General features: G+C 44.4%; 2 protein-coding genes across 2 annotated transcripts; one reads left to right on the forward strand and one right to left on the reverse strand.

The window, feature by feature from the left end:
* The first annotated feature begins 11,276 nt into the window (after positions 1 to 11,276).
* On the forward strand, positions 11,277 to 14,985 carry LOC124695845 (L-gulonolactone oxidase 2-like). Its single transcript, XM_047228656.1, has 2 exons — positions 11,277 to 11,981; positions 13,894 to 14,985. Exons 1-2 carry the CDS (start codon positions 11,277 to 11,279, stop codon positions 14,983 to 14,985), a joined length of 1,797 nt encoding a protein of 598 aa, XP_047084612.1.
* Positions 14,986 to 16,424: 1,439 nt separating this feature from the next.
* On the reverse strand, positions 16,425 to 18,170 carry LOC124702732 (magnesium-chelatase subunit ChlI, chloroplastic-like). Its single transcript, XM_047234889.1, has 3 exons — positions 18,045 to 18,170; positions 17,886 to 17,965; positions 16,425 to 17,786 (listed from the first exon to the last, which is right to left on the reverse strand). Exons 1-3 carry the CDS (start codon positions 18,142 to 18,144, stop codon positions 16,731 to 16,733), a joined length of 1,236 nt encoding a protein of 411 aa, XP_047090845.1. The 5' UTR covers positions 18,145 to 18,170; the 3' UTR covers positions 16,425 to 16,730.
* Positions 18,171 to 24,427: the final 6,257 nt, after the last annotated feature.

Consider the following 24,427-nt stretch of genomic DNA (forward strand, 5'->3'; position numbering starts at 1 on the left):
ACTTAACTCCATATATGTTGTGATAGACTTGATAGCACTCTTGATAGGAATTGTTTGATGGAATTGAAGTCTAGTGGTAGCTGAGACGCATGCCAAGATGTAAGGTTATATATAAATATGATATATTGCTTTACGCGTGTCAACATATGCATTAGTGTGTGATATTGCTTTATGCGTGTCAACATGACAGTTGCACACACTCTTGGGATACTAGCATCACTAGCCCCATGATTGTTCCAATCCTACAAGGTCATTTATGACATTTAATTGGAAACTATCAAAGGAACATAAAGATATCACTTCTCAAGTCTTGGCATGGACTCGCTACTATTAGATGAATATATTCTTGAAAGTCAATGAATGGATTACTAAGTGTTTTGATAGCCTTGATCGATTGATGTGGGTATAATTAAGATACTTCATTGCTTATACGTCTTAAGACATGAATTCTCATAGTTGATTTGATGATAATAAACTTCCGAGTGTTTCTTGGAAAACTGAGAGTTAACTACTTAAGCTAGAGCAATTGTTTCCACAACTACATATTCATACTTATAATCTTTATTGTGATTTCCTCGAGTTACCAATGCTTGTATTATATTCTTGGCACTTCTCGAACTATGCTAAGCTTTCAAATGGAAGAAGCGTTGGACTCATAAGGTTACCACATGTAAGTGACTTTGCTTTCTCGTTATTTTGGTTTAAACACCAAGTTCCTTATTATTCTTTGTTTCTTGCTCGAGGACGATCAAGTTTAAGCTTGGACAGTTGATGGCTATGAAATACGCCATATTTTCTCACGTTTAAACCCTTAGCTAAGTCAAGAAATTGACTAAGTTTACCTCTCAACTTGCCACTAATGCCTAATCAATGCAAATATATGCAATCTCTTCTATTTTTGGATGCTCTGCAGGAACTCACGTCACATTGGCAAATGAACCTGCAATTACTGAAGAAAATCACGTCAGGAGCATGGCAAGGTTGACTACACTCGGAAAGGCGGTTCCAGGAGCTTTAACGGGCATCGATACGGGCAAGCCCCGCCCGTACCACATGTAGCTACGTTCCGAGGTCAAACCATATAAAAGTTGTGAAGGGACCGAAGCTGAAAAGAGAGCCATTCGTCGCTAAATAGAGCCGCCATCCACCAAATCCATCTGCACCACACCGATGGAGAGCCATCACCATAGTTCATCTATTCCATCTCCCATCTCCTCCACATCCCTAGCCATCACCATAGTAATAGAGATCTCCTTGAGAATTGGTGACCATTGTAAAAATATTGTGATTTCAATCTAAGTATTTTGCATAATGATTTCTATCTTTGTATCTTATCTTGATATTATGTGTGAGTAGTCCTCACGGGCTGCGGGCTGGGGTTAATCCTCGCAGCGTTCATATGCATCTAATCTTATGTAAAGTGTACGAATTGATAGTTTTGCAATCTTGTATCTTTGCCTCCTCTTGATCATTTGCAGGTACCCATATCACTCGAGTCGATCAAGGGAAGAGGTGGGATGAGTGGAGAACAGCGTGCTACCGCAAAACCTCAGTGACAGAAAGGGGAAAGTAACGATACATGTTTAGTGATTCATTCGGGATCATAGCACAATCATCTAGCTTAAGGTTTTGGTTTGTATTCATTACTTAATAACTGATGTTGCTTGCGGCTGTAAGGATAGTGGTTGGACCATTAGGCGCTTGTCACCTCTGGCTTTAGGGGCAAGAGTATTTACGGATGTATTACTCACAAATCTCTTATCTCTATTTTATTTGTTACACATATGTGATCAATTATATATGTATGCATAGCTGCAGGTGAAACCTTAACCCTGTCCTATTTCCATCATTGAACACAACCCCCTTAAAAATATACTAGATAGATTCGGTAAACTGAAGATAAAGTACACTAGCAAGTCTTGTACACGTTTCCTTCACACAATTTAGCAGTCGTTCCCAAGGTTCGATTAAACCTAGGTCTTCTAGGTAAAAAGCTCATCATACTACAATCCATAATCCGGATCGAAGGTATCACTTCTTCATTTTTGTTGGAGCTTCCAACGCCTCCGTGATTTGGTATCATGTATTCCAAGTTGAAAAAAATCTCATGTGGCACAACAATTAATTAGGGTAGAGAAGAGAGTGGTATCATAGCTAGGTAGACACCATATCATAGCACGTATAACTAGAAAATTTAATGACAAAAATATCATATACACACAAAACTAGTACGCGCTCCGGTGAGCGTTGACCAAAGTTCTGGTACGCCAAATCTTTGTCGTTTACATTATATTTAGGCTAAAATCCGGCATTTATAGAGCTCAAGAGGATTATTTGTGGGTTTGCTGCAAAAATATTTACGGGTCGGACCGTTAAACGAAATCTATTTGAGGCAGTTTTTTTATCGAAGCCGCAAATTTTCCGTTTTTAGCTATTTTTGTATCTGCTAGAGGGCCTCTAAAAACTAGGAACATGCTGGGCGCGGAGTTGATGAAGGAGAATTTATGCGCAACGTTGAGTGGAACCCTAAGAGGAAGGTATGATGAGCACAGCAGGAATTTTTCCCTCAGTAAGAAACCAAGGTTTATCGATCAGTAGGAGAAAAACGTTCTCTCCCGAGGTGTTGCGAACCAACTCGTGCCAGGGCGCACTACCGGCATCAGCAGCAACGTGGAGACCTGCACACAAATAACCAAGTACTTTGTCCCCAACTTTCAGCGAGGTTGTCAAGCTCACTGATTTTGCTGAAAACAAAGGATTAAACGAACCGTGTGGAAAAATAATTGTTTGCAGAGAATATAACAGAAAAATGATGTAGAAGATTGCAATTAAAAGATGAAGGACCGGGGTCCACAGTTCACTAGAGGCGCCTCCCCAATAAAATAAATATGCTGGGTAAACAAATTACAGATGGGCAATTGACAAACAGTGATTCTACACTAATGGTTGGTGCAGAATACATGCTATGAAAGTATGTGGACATTACAACAATATACATAGACCGTAATCCAAGCTGCATCTATGACTAATAATCCACCTTCGAGGATTGCATCCGTGACACCCTCCGATATTAAGTTGCAAGCAACGGACCATCGCTTTAAGCAATGTGTGTAAAGTAAATGATGAAACTACCCTTGAATAGAACACCGTTGTTTTCTCCCTAGTAGCAACAGCACATCTACAACCGTAGATAACAAGGTCACTTCTCATGGTTAAATAGAGGCATGAACCCACTATCGAGCATAAATACTCCCTCTTGGAGTCGCTAGCATCTACTTAGCCAGAGCATCTACTAGAAACGGAGAGCATGCAAGATCATAATAACATAATACATAATCTCAACCAAAGCAATCTCTCCATAAATCGGATCCACATCAAACCAACATGTAGCAATTACAAATAGATGATCTTGATCATGTTAGGCAGCTCACAAGATCTATACATGAAGCACAACAAGGAGAGGACAGCCATCTAGCTACTGATATGGACCCATGGTCCCGTGGAGAACTACTCACACATCACCTCGGATGAAGACATTGCGATGTAGAGGCCTCCGGCGGTGATTTCCCTCTCCGGCAGGGTGCCGGGATGTATTGCAGAACTCTCCCGAACTAGGGTTTCGGTTGACGGCGGCGTCGGAACTTTTCGTGGATGGAGGCTCGGGTTCCTGGGGTTTTCCCGATACGAGGAATAAATAGGCGGAAGAGCGGAGCAAACGAGGCGACGAGGCTCCAGTATATGGGCCAGGCGCGGCCAAGGGTGGGGCCGCGCCTGCCCTATGTACTGCCACGTGGCAGCTCTCCTGCGCGTGTCCTTCTGGCTTCGTCTTCGTCCCGGAAAAATAAGACTCTATGCTTTTGTTTCGTCCAATTCCGAGAAAGTTTCATGTACAACTTTTCTTAAACACAAAAACAGCAGAAAACAGGAACTGGCATTGCGGCACTGCGTTAATAGGTTAGTCCCAGAAAATGGTAACAAGTGTGGATAAGTGCACATAAAACATATCAGAATTGTAACAAAACAAGCATGGAGCATCAAAAATTATAGATACGTTTGGGACGTATCAACATCCCCAAGCTTAACTCCTGCTCGTCCTCGAGTAGGTAAGTGATAACAAACAAATAATTTTTGAGGTGACATGATGTCACACTACTTTGATCAATCTAAGTGTAAAAGCAAACATAGCTGGAATCATAGAATCCTGACATAAGCATGATAGATATAATCAAACAATGAAACTTAATAACCATGCCAAAACATGAATAGTAATCAAACAAAAGAAAATATATAACGTGCATGGAAAGCAAAGTGATTTTCAAGAGCATAGCATAGATATATAATAAAGTGGTACTCAGCTTGTCCCATAAGTGGAAGCAAAACATAAATGCTTGAACACCTTTAAAAGATTATAAGGATGACTAGAAACAAAAAGTTTGAACAAGCAATACCATAATTATGAATCATAATATTGGTACCATGCACATAAAACTAAGAATGACAACTATGCTCTCATAAGTGGTGCACAAACGAGAAGGTGGAGACTCAACATAAAAGTAAAAGAAGGTCTCTCTTTGAGAGGCAAGTAAGATCACTCATGTGCTAGAGCTTTTTATTGAAACAACAAGAGTATAAAATGCACTTTTGAGAGGTGGATGATCGATGTCAACGGTAAGTACAAATCATATGGATTATGCAAAAGTGCTACTTCTAAATCGCAAACCTCATGCATAATTGCTACTAGAGCTCACACCTCGTCCTACTCACCTCGGATCACCATTAGCTCTCATCACAGACAAGTTGTTTTAACCGAGTATCACAAAGGGGTACCCCCGTGCCTCCTGTACAAAGGTCCTAGGAGATGCATTGCTTTTGATTTCTCATTTTTAAAACATCTTCAACTTGGGACATCCATACCGGGACGAACGAGCAACAGATAAATGGACTCCTCTTATTTTTTTATTGCTAGAAGCTTTCTCATAAGAGATTGAGGGTTTGTCCAACTGAAACTTCCACCATGATACATGTCTTCGGTTAGAGGCCCAATGTTCTTCTCTAATAAAAATGTATACTCAAACTATTTTGCATGGATAATCTCCTTCATTTCAGACAAGATGAACATGCATGGCAACCCACATGATATTCAGTGGCAAAGCACGCTGAGGTGTCCCCAGTATTTCAATGTTATCACACAACAAGCAACTTAAAAGAGCTACGGTTACACAAGGAACACACGCTAGGCACAATAGTCATTTTTGACTACTTTCCCATGAGCAACAAAAATATAATACTTTGAAATTGAAAGGTAGCACATGAGAAAACTACTATGGAATGGCAATGAAATACCACATATAGGTAGATATGGTGGACACTTTGGCATATTTGGTTTTTGGTGGTTGGATGCATGAATAAAATACTCACACAAATGGAGGCTAGAAAAAGACCGGATGCGACCAACTAAGAGAGCATAATGACCATAATCATGCACATCGACAAAATATATTAATCAAAGCATAAAGTGATACACAAGCTGCAAACTAAATGATCATAGAGGGAAGAATTGACTGGAATGTAATCATAACATGTTGCAAAACATGTGCCAAGTCGACCCAGATAAAAACATTCGCAGGAGAATATATACCACAATATTATGCTTTTCTATTGTATGCTAAAAACAATGCATGAAACCTTCAATGGCACAATAAACACTCTCAGTATTTGAGCCTAATCATAATAAAAAACATACTCCCTCCGTTCCTTTCTATAGTGCCTATAGATTTTTGGCACGGAAATTAACGCAAGAGTATTTTTTACATAAGACCCCCTGGCTGAACGATTTGAGATCAGACTAAAATTAGGGAAATCGATAACTTCCTAACTTACCATAACAAATTCCACAAATATGTCTGGTTGTCTCTCCATATATGTGCAGCCAAATTTAATTAAGGAAATAAAAACATTGATTCCTAAATCTAAGCAATCCTTGGGGCCATACATTAGGAATCTCAATTAATTGTTTCTTGTTTTGTATGGATCTTTTTTCATGCATGTCGTGTGGGAGTTGATTGGTGGAGGGGGTAATTGAAAAAGTCAAGCTACAACCTTATATTGCGAAACAAATGCCAAAAATCTATAGGCACTATAGAAAGGAACGGAGGGAGTAATTAACAAGCTCATCATGAGAATAACATCTAGCAAGATATGAAAAAAATAACTATGTCACAGTCTAAAAATGCTTCCATTTGCATCACATACACATAAAACTTTTTTTCATGCTTCCAACGCCAACCAAATGAAACCAAACAACTCTCATATATGAAAAACAAGTAAACGTCCAGAGATCTATTGAAACACAAATAAATGTAAAAGTGAAGAGTGTCTCTTTCCAACGCAAAGTGCATAACAGTGGAGCGTGTCTCACTCCAAAATAAACAAAACAGCGGAGCGTGTCTCACTCCAAAGTAAATATGCAAAGCGGTGGAGCGTGTCTCACTCCAAAGTAAACATGAATGATGGGATCCAACTTTATTGAAAGTAAACACACAGCAAAAAGTAAAGATGCTCCAAGGATAACACATATCACATGAAGAAATAAAAATATAGCGTGTTGAAAAATGATCCGGGTGCTTTTTGTTAATAAAGAGGGGATGCCTTGGGCATCCCCAAGCTTTGACGCTTGTACTTCTTGGATATTTCTTGGGGGGTCCAGGGGACATCCCCAAGCTTGAAATCTTGTCCATGCTTCATCTTATTACATCATTCTTCTCTCCCTACACTTGAAAACTTCCTTCACACAAAACTCAACACAATTGATTAGCAACATTAGTGCAAATAAAAATATATCAAACCAGAAAGGCTTCAGTAATGGCACATATCAAACACTCATTTAAATATGCTACTGTAGCTACTTCTTCCCAAATCTCTTTTTCACAAAAAAACTCAAAAAGACGAAGCATAAGATGCAAATGCAAAACATGGCAGAAATCTATCAAAACAGACCAGCAGGCAGAGATCGAAATTAAAGAAATAGTTCTGTTGATCAAATCGAAAAATTATAAATTAACGAAAGTTAGCTAACATACTGGGGCATAAGCACAAAAATTTGCAACTCAAATAACGTTCTGGCGATTTTTAAGAATTTGTTTCGTGACCAGCACATAATCTGTTTCAGAATTGCAAATACCCCAAACACTGCTTTGTTTCTATTAGAGGCTACCCTTGGCACAAAAACGAAATAAAAATGATAAGGAGAGATTATTACAGTAGCAATAACTTCCAAGACTCAAAAAAGAAAAAATAACAGAAATAAAACATGGGTTGTCTCCCATAAGCGTTTTTCTTTAAAGCCTTTGAGCTAGGCGCAGAAAGGGTGCAAATCAAGTATTGTCAAGAGAGAAATCATTAATATCAATTACTTCTTCCAAAACACCATTTGTATCATCAAGTACCTTAGACACCTCTGAAGATTCAACATGCAATTTACTCTTAGTTGCAGTAAAAGTTTTATCAAATTTAAACATATCACGGGTTTTTTGTTTGGGTGCCTTAGGGGCATACATAAATTTTTGTTCTTTCCCAACAAAAGCTCTCTCCTTTTTGAAACCAAGAGAGGAAAAAGTTGAACTCAAAGTTTCCATAGCTTCTTCAAGTTTACCAATTCTAGTAGTTCTATCATCATTTGCAATGCTACCCTCCAAAACAGCAATTTTTTTATTGATTCCTCCTACCAACTCATTAGTATGGATAGCATCAGAAAGTAAATTGGGCAAACTTTTCTCTAAAGAATCTAGTCTTTTTACCACCTCTTCTAAAGTGATATCAGTTTTAGCAACATTAATAGGAGGACTTCCTACTAAACTTTCAATTAAAACATAGGCTTCCGAAGCGGGAGCACCTAGAAAATTACCACCAATAAGAGTATCTAGAACATATCTATTCCAAGTAGAAATACCAACATAGAAATTCCTAAGAAGAATCATAGTAGAATATTTCTTAGTACATCTATGATGAGCATCACATATTCTATACCAAGTATCTTTCAAACTTTCACCCCCTTGTTGCTTAAAAGTACGAACCTCAACTTCAGGGACATTCATTTTCCAAAGTAAAGTAAACAACACAAATAAAAACTATACTAGTTTTTTTTAGATTTTCGATATAAAATGCAAACAAGATAAAAATAAAGTACGCAAGAAAAACAATAACAAAGTAAAAGAGTTGAGAGTGAGAGACTCCCCTCGCAGAAGAGATGCTTTTCTCCCCGGCAACGGCGCCAGAAAAAGTCTTGATGGGCGCGGAGTTGATGAAGGAGAATTTATGCGCAACGTTGAGTGGAACCCCAAGAGGAAGGTATGATGAGCACAACAGGAAGTTTTTCCTCAGTAAGAAACCAAGATTTATCGACCAGTAGGAGAAAAACATTCTCTCCCGAGGTGTTGCGAACCAACTCGTGGCAGGGCACACTGCCGGCGTCAGCAGCAACGTGGAGACCTGCACACAAACAACCAAGTACTTTGTCCCCAACTTTCAGCGAGGTTGTCAAGCTCACTGGTTTTGCTGAAAACAAAAGGATTAAACGAATCGTGTGGAAAAAGAATTGTTTGCAGAGAACAGAACAGAAAAATGTTGTAGAAGATGACGTCGCGTGTTTCGCACGATGGAGTTCTTGAACAGCAACTCCGTAGCACCTTGCAGGGAGAAGCCGACGAGCAGGGGCCGCCAGAGCATCGCTGCCGCTTCTCTTGTGGCCACCATGGCAAGGAAGAATAAGCTGCGCGCTAGCAACCACCAGCCACACGCCACATCGGCGGAGAGGACAGGGTCCTCCATCACGATCCAAAACCAGCACGCCGCACTCCAGCTCCTCCTCGCCACCAAGGCCAGCCAAGAGAGAAGCAGCAGCTTACCTTGCAGCAGGAAGAAGGATCCCCACCTTGCCTCCACGGCCGGCCTGGGGATCTCCGTCTTCTGTGCAGACAAGGGATGGAGAAGAGCCCGTCGCCGCAGACTTATTGAAGAAGATGGCGTTGCTTGCCGCCGCATCTCCCTCCGACCACCGGAGCAGAGAAAACGCCAGCAGCATCCCTATCTTGGCCAGGATCCGGCGGCGAGGACCCAGGCCATGGCCTCCTCTAGGGCATCCGCCCAAAACGGTGGCAAACAGCCACAAACACTAGAAAACCTACAGATCTACACCTATACTACTCTAGCGCTTCACCTCCACCGCCTCCGGCCGGCTATTCCGGCGGAGTGGCTTCGGATCGGCCCGGTCGAGGAGAGGGGTTGAGAGCTAGCGGGGGGGGGATCCATGTGACGGTTTCTAGACCCGTCACATGGAAATGGTCACCTATGGTACATCAGAGTACAAACATGTCATATTCCTGATACATGCATTTTTATCCAGTACTTCCTCCGATCCATAACAAGTGTTGGTTATTTAGTACAACTTTCATTCTTATGCCTCCATACATTTCATGCAACTTCAATCTAGGTTTTGATGTCTTAGCTAGCTCGAACACCCCCCCCCCCCTTCGCTTTGAGGTGGTTGCTTGTGTAAGGAGGACACTTTGTAGTTTTGTGATTTCTATAATGGAAATCAGGGGAAACCCTTACTTCAAAATAAAAAAAGGTTTTGTCTTGTTTACATAGTTATCGCATCTAGTGCAGATGGACAGATTGTGGCTAGAAAAGAAACATGGAATTGACGTATTTCCATGGACGAGCGAAATACAAGATAAGTATGAGTAGTATTTTCCTTTGGGGACCAGCCAGAGGCCCACTTGCAGGGGGCACCACCGGTTACACACAACTGCACCACGCGGTTTGGACCCTGGGGCTTGCCCATGGACAGGGACCCTAGGTGCACCTCTCCACATCACACTTTCAAGCATACCTTCGTCATCGCCGAAAAGCGACACCCTAATTTTTGTGGGATTTCTAGAGGCAGCAGTGGAACAGAAAGTCTCCTACTCCGGCAGGGCCAGATTTCGCCATTTCAGTGCCTCCTCTCAGGTATTGGTAGAATCATTATGTAGGTATATGAATAGTTAAATACCAGCCGTCCACATGAACATTTTTTTTATTTGATGGAAACTTAGGCTTGTCATTTTCACACTTTGAGGATTGGGCCATCTCAAAACCCTTCGTATTTTTATTATTACTTCCACAGTTTACGACTAAGTCCAAAAATAAACTTTGCATCATTTACAAGCATCTCTGCATCAGGTTTGTTGTGTTTATATCTTATATGTTGTTTATCTTGTCGTGTGTACTCAGATGCTTTCTATTTTTTCCAACAAAAAAAAAATACCGATGTTACCTAGAAGCCTTTTGAGTCTAAAAATATATGAATATATGAAAACTAGCTGACTGTTGAATATATGAAAATTAACTACTAGTAAAGTACACATGTGAGAAAGTGTACATCCTAATGATAGGAGAAGGAACATTTTGGTGTTCTGGCGCAATAAGCTATGTGAAGGATATATAGCAGGAATGCAGGATGGATGGAGCAGTAGGCCGATATCCACCACGAGGCATCCAGCAGGTAGGTGCGAACGGCCGCGTGTTCCACTGACTGAATTGAGAGAGCACTCAGTTATTTCCTATGAGCTATATGGATTGCGTATGTCATGCGGTTATTGCGATAGCCACATTAACCCAATGACACGGCCAGTGCACCCAGCCGGTCGATCCTTACACATGCACCCATGTAGCTAGCCCAGCGCAAAGAAGATAATGCTTCAAGTCTTCCCTATCTAAGTAATTGCCCAGCGATCAAGTAAGTTAACGTACTCTAACAATCCAACTGAAAGACATTCCTTCGAAGAAAATAACAACATGACTCGCACTAGTTTTCATTACATTGTACGCTATTTTATTGCGAAATTAGTGCAGTCGTACATTCACTAGAGCAAAGAAAATATATGGTTCAAACTGGCAGTTCCAACCTTTTCATTTTGTTGCTTTTGCGCATGTTACCTAGAGCTAGTTAAAGGCCGGGCATATAATCTTTTATAAAGAGCCGTATGTGTGCTGGAATAGAATAAATCCAACTCTATGGACTCATAATGAATGCACATCTCATGTATTCATTTGAATTCAGTTTCATCGTAGGACTGTCACAAATGAAGATAGCTAACTCGTTACATATACGGCCCGGTCATCCTAATATGGTAATTTGAGGTTAGCTTTGGCTACCTTAATGCTTTCAAGTGGTTATATATAGGAGTAGTAGCTACGGTCCTTGCCTCAACCAGTCAACCCCCAGGTACAACAAGATGAGCAAGCTCAAGTTAGTGCAGCTCGAGGTCCTGATCTTCATGGTCGCTGTTACCACTATAGTGCCGGCAGCTGATCGGGCCGTCGCTAGCCCCCCACCGGACCCCGTGCAGTGCTCGTCCGGTGGCGGCACGGCTGACTGTACCGTATCGAGCGCATACGGCGTGTTCCCGGACCGGTCGACGTGCCGCGCGGCGGCCGTAGTCTACCCTTCCTCCGAGGAGGAGCTGGTGCGCGCGGTGGCAAACGCCACGGCGAGCAAGACCAAGATGAAGGTGACCACCAGGTACTCCCACAGCATGCCGCAGCTCGCCTGCCCCGGCGACGGCGACGGGCAGGGCCTCGCCATCAGCACCAGGTGGCTCAACCGCGTTGTGGCCGTGGACGCGGCCAGGATGGAGATGACGGTGGAGAGCGGCATCACGCTGCGGGAGCTCATTGCGGAGGCGGCCAAGGCCGGGCTCGCGCTGCCCTACGCGCCCTACTGGTGGGGGCTCACCGTCGGCGGCATGCTCGGCACCGGCGCGCACGGCAGCTCGCTCTGGGGGAAAGGCGGCGCCGTGCACGAGTACGTCGTCGGGGTGAGGATCGTCACGCCCGCGCCGGCCGCCAACGGCTACGCCAAGGTGCGGGTGCTCACGTCCGCCGACCCGGAGATGGACGCCGCCAAGGTCTCCCTCGGCGTCCTGGGTGTCATCTCTCAGGTAATTAACCTGGTCGATAAACTTTGTACGTACAAGAGTAGCCTATACCCTTCGTGATCGTACGTACGTGCACAAGGACGACTAGGGACATTTTAATATGTAGCGGCATGCCGGCATGTCATGTTAATTACACTGTTTTACTCCTCTATACATGGTCACTGTTTTTACCCTGGACTTGCATCCGCGTAATTGACATAGTAATAACATATGGCTAAACATCATAACTACTTTAGTAATAATGTTTGTGGATGCAACTCAGTACTAATCTAAATTAGCAACTGCGTGCTACTCTACATTAAGTATGAAATCTCATGAACAGACAAATTACAGTGAAGCAATCGGCAGACCACGAGATGGAGAATCTGGCCCACTTGATGCATGCAAACGTTTAGATCGATGAGTCTGTATGCGTACTCGATCCACTGGCAGGGGAAAGCACTGATCTTTGATGCTTGGAGTACAAAACATGATTCGATTAGTACAGAACATGCGCCCCTCCCAGCAGGAGTGTATAACAATCATAGCACTTCATAGCTCAATCGGCATTTTTATTTGTATTTAACAGGACACTTTTGAAACCAGCTAGAGAAACAACCGCTTTTTTCACCTTTTCTTCGCATGCTACCATGATGCAAAGCCTTTACTTTTAATCTTCTTTGTAACCAAAAAAAAAGCTTGATAAATAGCAGAGAATCGGTTGGGCAGTAAGAAACTGTGGCACTGCTGCCGTGGGCAGCTTGTGTGACTTGGGCTACTCCGCGTCTTTCCGTTTACATTTCCGTGTACATAGTCAGATCTTTCCTTTTGCATTTACATAGTCCTTTCGACCCAACCGCGTGCCTCGAATGGTTAGTGGCCGGTGGAATCTCTCCATTTGAGCAGGCCACTCGTACTTAAGATGAAGCATGACTGTGAAGAAAACAAAAGTACCCGGTTCTATGTGCACCCATGTGCCCTGGTGGATTCGTCTATAACAAGGTTACAAGGGGATAAATACGTAGAGTGAAAGACGGTCAAGATTTGCGCATCAATTTCATAATTCCGTTTCATATATACTCATAATTCCGTTTCACCTTTTCTTCACATGCTAGCATGCATGCATCATGCAAAGCCTTTACTTTTAATTTTCTTTGTAACCAAATTTTTTTTATAAATAGAAGAGAATCGGTTGGGCAGTAAGAAGTGTGGCACTGTTGCCACGGGCAGCTCGTGCGACTTGCTTACCGCTCATCTTTCCGTTTACATTTCCATGTACATAGTCTGATTGACAGTTGTGGTTTTATTTATAAAGCGGGACAAAAGCATGTTTCGAGGAGTCCCATCTTTCCATTTACATATATTTACATAGTCCTTTCGACCCAACAGTGTGCCTCTAATGGTTACTGGCCAGTGGATTCTGTGGGTATGGTCGGTGGCTTCTCTACATTTGAGCAGACCACACTCGTACTTAAGATGAAGCATGGCCGCTAAGAAAACAAAAATAGCCGGTTTCTATGTGCACCCATGGGAAGGGTTCGTCTATAACAAGGGGATAAATATGAAAAGTGAAAGACGGTCAAGATATGTTCACCGGGGAAAACTTGCACAAGATTTGTGCATCAGTTTCATAATCCCATTTTATTATATCCTCGGTGCAGAAGGTTTTGGTCAAACTAGTTCTAATTCAGTTGTCCAAGCAGAAAGTTGTGAGATCAACCAAACCATCAAATTTTAGTCATTAAATTGTTTTTTTTTACCGTCTGTAGGAGATCTTGAACTTGTCTTTGAGCTTGTGCATATGGTTGTGTTTGTGTAGTGCTCGTGGGATCATGGGTGTTGTCTGTCGGTTGTATAATAATAACAACAATGTGCTTTTCAAGATTAAAAAAAATAAAAGTTGTACTGTAACAAGGACATGCACGATGTTTTGCAGGTGACTCTGGCACTACAACCTTTGTTCAAGCGCTCGACGACCTTCTCCGAGCGGGACGACGATGACCTCCCGGAGCAGGTGGCCAAGTTCGGCTACGAGCACGAGTTCGCTGACATCGCCTGGTACCCAGGTCACGGCCGAGCGGTGTACCGCATAGATGACAGGCTGCCGATGAATGCTTCCGGCAATGGCATCCTCGACTTCATTGGCTTCCGAGCCACCTCGACGCTGCTGATCGGAGCCAACCGGGTGGCGGAGGAGCTCTCAGAGCGGGGAGGCAACGGCAGCAGCAAGTGCCTGACGTCGAGAGTGACCCACGCGGCGCTCACGGCGGCCGGGTACGGTCTGACGCGGAGGAGGGGCTGGCTCTTCACGGGGTACCCGGTGGTCGGGCCACAGGACCATATGCAGGCGTCCGGCGGCTGTCTGACAGCGCCGGAGGACGCGCTCCAGACGTCCTGCCCATGGGACCCTCGCGTGAGAAGCTCCAGCTTCTTCCACCAGACCACCTTCAGCCTGCCGGTGAGCCGCGCCAGGGCGTTCATCCAGGACGTCCAGCAGCTGCGGGACCTGAACCCGAAGTCTCTCTGCGGCGTCGAGCTCTACGACGGGATCCTCATGCGCTACGTCAAGTCCTCCACAGCGCACCTCGGGAAGCCGGCGATGCGTGGGGAATCGGCGGACATGATGGACTTCGACATGACCTACTACCGGAGCCGCGACCCAGGGAGGGCGCGCCTCCACCAGGACGTGATGGAGGAGATCGAGCAGATGGGGATATTCAAGTACGGCGGACTGCCGCACTGGGGGAAGAACCGCAACCTCGCCTTCATCGGTGTGGCGCGCAAGTACCCGGGGATGCGCCAGTTCCTGCGTGTCAAGAATGCCTATGACCCGGACGGCCTCTTCTCGAGCGACTGGAGCGACATGATGCTTGGCGTTGGTGGTGGAACGCCGACCAAGGACGCGCCGGGGTGCGCGCTAGAAGGAATGTGCGTGTGCTCGCAGGACGCGCACTGCGCTCCAGATCAAGGCTACCTCTGCAAGCCCGGAAAGGTCTACACCAGTGCCAGGGTCTGCACCAAAGGATAGCCCGTCTAATTTGGAAGAACAGAAACACACCAGCTGCCTAGAATTCCCAAACGCAATCTAGAGTTGATCCAGTTGAGCAATAGCGTTATAACTTATGTGTAGTACGTCATGTGTCCTATTTTAAACAAGAGCACTGTGTATCGTTGATACAAATATAATACATTGTGGATGTGGTCATACTAGAGATATACAATTATAATACACAGAGCCAGTTTCGATCTGAATATATAAGGGCGTTTCCTAAAAGGGCTTCTGTAAATGCTAAGAACTTAACCAGCATCACCTTACCCATTTCAAAATTTAACTCTTGACAGTTTATCTGCTAAGCTGTACCTCACACTGATTACTTTTTCTCAAATCTGACAAACAACACGACAAGAAAACGTGATTTCTAATCAAAATCAGTGTGTTTTCCTACTGTCCAGCATACCTTCTCTAGTTTCCAAAGAAATATACACGTCCACCTATGAGCAATGGTAAGTGTCAGGTCCTCTAGCATACCATACTAGCGTTTGACTATAAACAATGAACCAATTCTGTTTCCATGTGAGCAATCAACACCAAGCCCAATCTGTGATGAACTGGTCAAAAGAGAACAGCTTCATCACGGTCCTACTCTGAATATCATTGATCGGAAGAGGATCTGCGATAACTGAAGTTCAAGCTATCAGGATGTTGAGATCGTCTTCTCCATTTGTGCACTATGATAAGCTGTGTTCATCCAATTAAAACACAAAGTGATACGGAGTACTTGTTTTGTTCCCAGGATGCTGAGGTTTTTATGGTCTGAATTTGTAATAGCGTGGTTAGAGTTAATTGCTGGCTTGCTGCTCTGGTCATTTTGATACCTCTGTGACTCTGATACCTTTGTGACTCGGATTTCTTGTAAAAAAGGCTCAGACTTCTGATACCTTTGTGACTCAGATTTCTTAAATGAAATTGGGGGCCATGTGGCCCTTTTGTTCAAAAAACAAAATCATTGATTGGCCAAATAGTTTTAGTTCATGATTTGGGCGCTTCTGTGGAGGCAAGCCTGTGATTGCTTGGATAACTATTAGGATTCTATTTCTAATCCAATGATGTATATGGCTTTGCGAATGACACAGAGAATCTAAGATTGCATTGCTACTGCTGTAACTAATGAGCAAGGAACCAGTGATGGGCTTCCGTTTGAGGGGCAAGGACACTGAACCAAGTGAAAAGTACCAAGTAATAGGAGATGTTTTGAATTGAAGAACAAGCATGTTGGGATCAGAAGATACATTCCAGTGACCTTTGAGGTTATGATGTAGCAGAACATGGTAGCATATAACATTGTAAGTGAGAGCATACAAGTAGTAGCTTACTAGTTTTCTTAATCTTTCAGAACATGGTATCATATAACATTCTAAGCAGGCTCAAGCCTTTGACAATGCCAATTGCAAGAGAACAAAAACAGCGGCTCAAACTCATTTATATTTTCAAACAGATCTACAAGAGTATAAGCATAGCTTAGTGATTGATACGGTTCTGTGCAATCCATTAGTTGCATCAATAACTACAAGGAAGAGTGATGTGCGCGGACCATGTGCAGCTCATAACATGCATTCCCGACAAAGGGGAATGAAATCTACACTACCACCATGCTACAAAAAGATAAAGAATATAAAATGTTTGAAGCCTCTGGTGAAATAATACTTTTGAAGAGCCAAACAAAGGGCCTCCTGCCAACTTTGTGACAGGAAAACATTTACCTCAAGAATAATCTAGCCAAAGACTTCATAAAACTTCTCAACGACGAGCAGGCCCGAGTCAATAGATTCGAGAGGGTCCTTACGGAGCCGGTGCCTCAAGCAGTTGGGAATAACAGTGGCGATGTCCTCGACTGTGACAGTGTCCCTTCCTTTCAAGGCAGCCAGCGCCTTGGCAGCCCTGTTAGTGACGATGTCTCCTCTGAGTCCATCGACATTCAGCTCGGCACAGACCCTGGATATCTTGACGCGAAGCTCGTGGTCGAGCTGCACAGAACCGAGGTTGCTCCGAGCGGATGTAATCTGGTCCTGGAGCTTCTCTTGCTCGTCCAAGTAGGACTGGCGGAACGATTTGGGGTCCCTGTCGAAGCGGGCCCTTTCCTCCACAATCTTGACCCTGAGCTCAGCATCCCTGACCGTACCAACCTGCGCATGCATCCCGAACCTGTCGAGCAACTGAGGCCGGAGCTCCCCTTCCTCCGGGTTGCCAGACCCAATGAGGATGAACCGCGCCGGATGGGAGATGGAGATGCCCTCCCTCTCCACGGTGTTCCACCCGGAAGCCGCGGAGTCCAGCAGAACATCCACCAGATGGTCATCGAGCAGATTAACCTCATCGACATAGAGTATTCCCCTGTTGGCCTTGGCGAGCAGGCCAGGCTCAAACGCCTTGACACCTTCGGTGAGCGCCTTCTCGATGTCGATGGTGCCGCAGACCCTGTCCTCGGTGGCGCCGAGGGGCAGGTCAACCATGGTGATCTTGGTGGTGGTGACGGGAAGGGTGTCGCCGTTGAGGACGCGGTTGCGGACCTCGGGGCCCATGACCTCGGGGTCGTAAGGGTCGGAGTTGAAAGGGTCGCCGACAACGACGCTGATGTCCGGGAGCAGGTCGACGAGGGAGCGGACGGTGGTGGACTTACCGGTGCCGCGGTCGCCCATGATCATGACGCCGCCAATCTTGGGGTCGATGACGTTGAGCAGCAGGCAGAGCTTCATCTCGTCCTGCCCCACGATCGCCGGGAACGGGTACACCGGCCGCTGGCTCTCCTTGGCGGCCTTTGCCTTGGTGTCCTAGGCACATTACAGGCAGAACCGCAGGTAAGCGGCAGGGTCTCTTGTGTCGGGTTGTAGATTCGAGCGTTGGACGAAGTGGGGAGTTGGCGGATTTACCTGCTCGGGGGCGGTCGGGGCCGCTACATTGCAGACGGTGAAGCGGCCACGGCGGAATCCCCTCCTGGACGGAATCCGGGCTGCGGGTGAAGAGGTGGAAAGAGTGAATTTTGGGGGACATTCGTGCATTTGAAAATAATAGAGGGGAAGAATGCGTACCTGAGATGGCGGCGGTGAGAAAGAGAGGGCGGGAAGTGGAGGCGGCGAAAAGGGCCGGCGAGGCGGCGCGCGCGGACGCCGGGGAGAAGGGGGAAGCCATGGAGGGGAGGGGAGGGGGCAATGGACGGCGGGTGGGAGGTGGTTTAGAGGGGAAGAGGGGATAAGAGAGGGATGTGGGAGATGGGTTGGGATAGGCCTGGGGGCAAGGATGCTGCGCGCGATAGGGCCCGGCTTTGGACTTACCTCGACTCTCCAAGTCCAGGGCAGTCTACTTTTCAGTTGCCACGGAAGAAAACGGAAGAAAATGTGGACGTGCCAAAAGCCCAACCTCACAAAATATGGACGTGCCTCACCTTGCATTCAAAACCTTGCATTCAAAGACATTTCCTACGGACGGGCGCAAATCAGACGCTAAAATCGACCGGCTGCATTCATTTGCGTCAGCCAGCGGATACCGAAATGATCCGTTTGTGTCAGGGGCAATTCCAGCGGTCCGGCACATTTTGTCTAGCGAGACCGGCCATGTACTCTATTTTTATAGTTACATATCATGTAGAAACGATTAAGGTTTTGAAACTCAAAGTGGTGCAATATTTTGAAATACATTAAAATATAAACTGTGAAAAAGATGTTCAAACTAATTTTTAAACTAAGCTATTTCTTCTTACAAGGTCCCGCCTCGTCATCCCCACGAAGGCGCTTTCTGCTCGTCACCTCTTCGGAAGAGCTCGTGGAATTCGGCACGTCCGAGGAGCTTGTGTCCCCCTTCAACGAGTAGTCCTTGGTGTATTCCTCGCCAGCGGTTTATGAGTTCGCGCTCCATTCTGGTGGTTTGCGCGTCAATCGACGTGGTTGCCACTCCAGTGGTTGCCCTTCCTGACATTTGTTGAGCTTAAAGTCGCGTCGGCTGAGAAGACGCATCGATCCAAGGTTACTGCAAGGCGGGCTCGTGGGAGAAGCGAGCGGTCGCGCGGCGCGTTCGTGCATACGCAAACGTGCCACATATTTAGGCCATGTTTGCATCTGGACGGATGGATCGGACACTATGCATCGGGCCGCTGGCGTATAAGCGCATTTTTCGACCACGCGGTCGCAAACTGTTTCTCAGCGTTCGTTTGCGTCGCCCCGTTGAAGATACCCTACGCAAACTTCTATTGAGGTATGGTTTGATTTACCTACTAATTATTTATTGTTGAGAGTTTTCGCTTGCACTTCTTATAAACACGTTGATAATGAAACGTTAGAGCCTAGAGTTGTTAAGTGTGTGTTCCTTGGTTATGGTTCAGGAGTTAAGGCATATAAGTTTGAAATACTTAACCTAAAATGATTTTGATGAGATGGAACGTTGTTTTTAATGAGGCTGTTATGATTAATGATAGTCCGTCTACAGATGTTTCTGATGATTTTGACAGAATGTTAGCGTGTAAGTGTTGACGTTCAACATTCACCATCAGTTTTGTAGCAAACAAATAATTTTATTGCTGCTCATAGACCGAGGTTCACGCACTCGGTTAATTCAAAAGTGTAGTTTATTCATTATGCGTTGAGTTGCGATGAACATGTGGAGAACGATTCTGAACCTGTTACATACACTAAGGTCGTTGCATTCGTTGACCGCGACAAGTGCTTCTGCCATGCAATCGGAGATGCAATCACTTGAGAAGAATGGCACATGAGATATTGTGCGCTTTTCCAAATAAAAGAAGATCTCAAGTGGATATTTAAAAGAAATGAAGGATTTTTCTCCTAATGATCCTTCAAGGTTTAAGTCAAGGTTAGTATCAAAAGGTTTCAGCCAGATTCCAGGTATTGATTATAATGATGTGTTCTCTTCGGTTGTGAAGCATAGTTTAATTTGTGTATTCTTTGGTATTGTGGCTATACATGATCTTGAGCTTGAGTAGCTAGATGTAAAGACTGCTTTTCTGCATGGAGAATTGGAGGAGATATACATGGACCAATGATAACTGCAAAAACACATATCGATTGTAGCTAGTTTCGAAATGAGAGTATCGAACCACGAGAAGCTACTGGTTAGGGTCTTAATGCCCTTTGTTACTATTATCTTGGGGGTACTTGTAATTTATTCTAATTTCAAGATAAAGTATATAAAAGTTGTTTGTGTTGACAGCTAAAGTAAATAGGAACAAATAAGTAAACTAATGTAACCAAGAGCTAGAGAGTGTTGAGAGTGTGTTTGTGGTATGGTTGAGCGGTTCTCAAGGAGTATAGGTTCCAACACTAGTATTGCTATTACTTATGATTAGAATGAACTATATCTTTGTCAAGCTATCTGTGGGGAGAGCTCCATAATAAGATGCGCGTGGAAAGCCATCGGTCATCGCATCTCTAAATAAGCACATCAGCTAGTATTCTGCAAGCCACATATTGACTATTGCTATTAAGGGTTTTACCCCATGGTTATCGATATAAGCTTAGTGAATCCTTCATTATCCCCCTCATCCATGTGTTAGAGCGCCGATACGGTAATGTCACTTCCTGCCGTTTGATGGCGTGTAAGACACACGTCCGTTGGGAACCCCAAGAGGAAGGTGTGATGCGTACAGCGACAAGTTTTCCCTCAGAAAGAAACCAAGGTTATCGAACCAGTAGGAGTCAAGGAACACGTGAAGGTTGTTGGTGGCGGAGTGTAGTGCGGCGCAACACCAGGGATTCCGGCGCCAACGTGGAACCTGCACAACACAATCAAAGTACTTTGCCCCAACGTAACAGTGAGGTTGTCAATCTCACCGGCTTGCTGAAAACAAAGGATTAGATGTATAGTGTGGAAGATGATGTTTGTTTGCGAAGAACAATAGAGAACAATGATTGCAGTAGATTGTATTTCAGATGTAAAGAATGGACCGGGGTCCACAGTTCACTAGTGGTGTCTCTCCCATAAGACAAATAGCATGTTGGGTGAACAAATTACAGTTGAGCAATTGACAAATAAAGAAGGCATAACAATGCACATACATATATCACGATGAGTACTATGAGATTTAATTAGGGCATTACGACAAAGTACATAGACCGCTATCCAGCATGCATCTATGTCTAAAAAGTACACCTTCGAGGTTATCATCCGAACCCCTTCCGGTATTAAGTTGCAAACAACGGACAATTGCATTAAGTATGGTGCGTAATGTAATCAACACAAATATCCTTAGACAAAGCATTGATGTTTTATCCCTAGTGGCAATAGCACATCCACAACCTTAGAACTTTCCATCACTCGTCCTAGATTCAATGGAGGCATGAACCCACTATCGAGCATAAATACTCCCTCTTGGAGTCACAAGTATCAAGTTGGCCGAGCCTCTACTAGCAACGGAGAGCATGCAAGAACATAAACAACATATATGATAGATTGATAATCAACTTGACATAGTATTCCATATTCATCGGATCCCAACAAACACAACATGTAGCATTACAAATAGATGATCTTGATCATGATAGGCAGCTCACAAGATCTAACATGATAGCACAATGAGGAGAAGACAACCATCTAGCTACTGCTATGGACCCATAGTCCAGGGGTGAACTACTCACACATCGATCCGGAGGCGATCGTGGTGATGAAGAGACCTCCGGGAGATGATTCCCCTCTCCGGCAGGGTGCCGGGGGCGATCTCCTGAATCCCCCGAGATGGGATTGGCGGCGGCGGCGTCTCTTGAAGGTTTTCCGTATCGTGGCTCTCGGTACTAGGGTTTTCGCGACGAAGGCTTTAAGTAGGCGGAAGGGCAGAGTCGGAGGGCTGACGGGGGCCCCACACCATAGGGCGGCGCGGGGCCCACTGATACGTCCAAAACGTATCTACTTTCCCGAACACTTTTGCTATTGTTTTGCCTCTAATTTGTGTATTTTGGATACAACTAACACGGACTAACGTTGTTTTTCAGCAGAATTGCTCTGGTGTCTCGTTTTTGTGCAGAAATTCAACTTTCAGGAAAATCCTCGGAATTTATGCCGAAGGGCTTATTTTTCCAGAAGAATCACGGAGCCAGAAGGGCAAGCCTGGGGGAGGCCCAGGCCCCCCAGACACTAGGCCAGCGCGGCCTGTAGGGGGGGCGCGCATCCCTACTGTGTGGCCGCCTCGGCCAGCCTCTGACGCCCCCCTCTGGACTACTTAAGGGTTTCGATCTAAAAACGCGAGACGAGAAGTCGAAGTCGCGAGAAACCATCCAGTACACCGCCACCGTCGCGATACTCTGTCTCGGGACCAGAAACTCCGTTCTGGCACCCCACCGGGACGGGGAATTGGAGGAGATCATCGCCATCATCACCACCGACGCCTCTCCATCGACCAGCCATGTTTCCCCCATCCATGTGTGAGTAATTCCTCCGCTGTAGGCTGAAGGGGATGGTAGGGATTGGATGAGATTGGTCATGTAATAGCATAAGATTGTTAGGGCGTAGTGCCTAGTGTCCGTAATTGGTACTTTTATGATATTGTTGCAACTTGTTATGCTTAATGCTTGTCACTAGGGCCCGAGTGCCATGATCTCAGATCTGAACATGTTATCAATTCATGATGATATTCATTGCTTTATGATCTTACCTGCAAGTTGTATACACGTATTGTTGTCCGGAACCGAGGCCCCAAAGTGACAGAAATTGGGACAACCGAAGGGGAAGGCGATGATATGAAAATCACATGTGTTCATGGAGTGTTAATGCTTTGCTCCGGTGCTTTATTAAAATGAGTAGCTTAATTTCCAGTAGATTCCCTAGAGGCCCGGCTGCCACCGGCTGGTAGGACAAAAGATGTTGTGCAAGTTTCTCATTGCGAGCACGTACGACTAAATATGGAACACATGCCTATTGATTGATTAGTACTTGGATACCGTTTTATTACTATCTGCAAATGCCCTTCCTTAATTGTTACATGAGTTTCTCTTATCCATGCAACGCCCCTCATCCATCCCTGTGCCTACAGTGTTTTAATCCTGCTGTTTACTATAATCACTACTGCTGTCTTTGTTAAACTGCTGCTGTTATTTCACTAGTGCCACTACTATAAAACTGTTACTACTGATAAACTCTTGCGAGCAAGTCTGTTTCCAGGTGCAGCTGAATTGACAACTCCGCTGTTAAGGCTTACAAATATTCTTTGGCTCCCCTTGTGTCGAATCAATAAATTGGGTTTTACTTCCCTCGAAGACTGTTGCGATCCCCTATACTTGTGGGTTATCAAGACTATTTTCACGGCGCCGTTGCCGGGGAGCATAGCTTTATTTGGAAGTTCACTTGGATTGATATTGTTCGCTGCAAATTCTCCATCATGGGTAAATCTCGCGATCCTAAAGTCGCCATATTACCATCCACTACAAGAAAAGGTACAACTCTGAGTACCTCTACTGCTCTTGATTCACCATCTGTGATAGATAAACTTGTTTCACCACCACAAGCTTCACATGCTGGTACTTCGGCTAGATCTGAAAATTCCTCTTATTATTTTGATAATGCTTCTGCTGTGCTTGATAATGATGGTTCATTGGGATCTTTTCTAGATGCTACAATTGCTAGGTCTAGACAAATTGAAAGTACTGAAACTCCTAATGAAAATGCTGCTACACCTGTTAATTCACCTGAGTCTGTTGAATACTCTAGTGATGATCTTGATGAAGATTATGTAGAACTTGATGATAATTTCATTGATAAATGCAATGCTACTACTGATGCAAGAAAAAATAAAAAGTTGCTTGCACAACATACTGTTAGATATAAGCTATCTCCTGATCCTAAATTTGCCACATCTCCTATAAACATTAAGGATAAAGATTATGATTTTTCTCTTGATCTAATAGCTATTATTGAGAAAACACCTTTTTGTGGTACTGAAAAAGAAAGTGCTGTAGAACACATGAATGAACTTTCTACTTTGAGTAGCTTGTTTTCTGATGATGTTAAGATGCGTACTTATTTTGTTGCTAAAATTTTTCCTTTCTCATTAAAGGATGATGCTAAAACTTGGTATAATAGCTTGCCTCCTGGTTCTATTGATAGTCCAAGTTGTTTGCTTGATGTTTTCTTTCGGAAATACTTTACTGCTAGTGCTCAACATGCTGCTTTGCAGAAATTTATAGCTTTGACCAGGGAGATGGAGAGAAATTGCCTGAGGCATGGGCAAGATTTTGTTCTCTTATCAGAGCTCGACCTAGACATGATTTGGAAAAGCATGATTTACTTGATATATTTTATAGTGGACTAACCATTGAGTCTAGGGCATACTTGGATAGTTGTGCTGGTTGTGTTTTCAGGAAAAGAACTCCAGACGACGCTGAAGAATTATTGGCTAGAATAGGCCGGAATCATGATGATTGGTCTACACCTGAACCAACCCCGACACCAATATTGAAACTAGTGCTCCATCTAA

This window comes from Lolium rigidum, chromosome 3 (genome assembly GCF_022539505.1).
Source record: "Lolium rigidum isolate FL_2022 chromosome 3, APGP_CSIRO_Lrig_0.1, whole genome shotgun sequence".
Taxonomy (NCBI): Eukaryota; Viridiplantae; Streptophyta; class Magnoliopsida; order Poales; family Poaceae; genus Lolium; species Lolium rigidum.

What these genes read in the sequence shown, in the direction of transcription:
- LOC124695845 (XM_047228656.1), top strand. Translation starts at nt 11,277, where the DNA reads ATGAGCAAGCTCAAGTTAGTGCAGCTCGAGGTCCTGATCTTCATGGTC. An exon ending in TCCTGGGTGTCATCTCTCAG is followed by an intron (nt 11,982 to 13,893) that starts GTAATTAACCTG and finishes GATGTTTTGCAG; the next exon opens with GTGACTCTGGCACTACAACC.
- LOC124702732 (XM_047234889.1), bottom strand. Translation starts at nt 18,144, where the DNA reads ATGGCTTCCCCCTTCTCCCCGGCGTCCGCGCGCGCCGCCTCGCCGGCC. An exon ending in TCTCACCGCCGCCATCTCAG is followed by an intron (nt 17,966 to 18,044) that starts GTACGCATTCTT and finishes CTTCACCCGCAG; the next exon opens with CCCGGATTCCGTCCAGGAGG. An exon ending in CCCCGACCGCCCCCGAGCAG is followed by an intron (nt 17,787 to 17,885) that starts GTAAATCCGCCA and finishes TAATGTGCCTAG; the next exon opens with GACACCAAGGCAAAGGCCGC.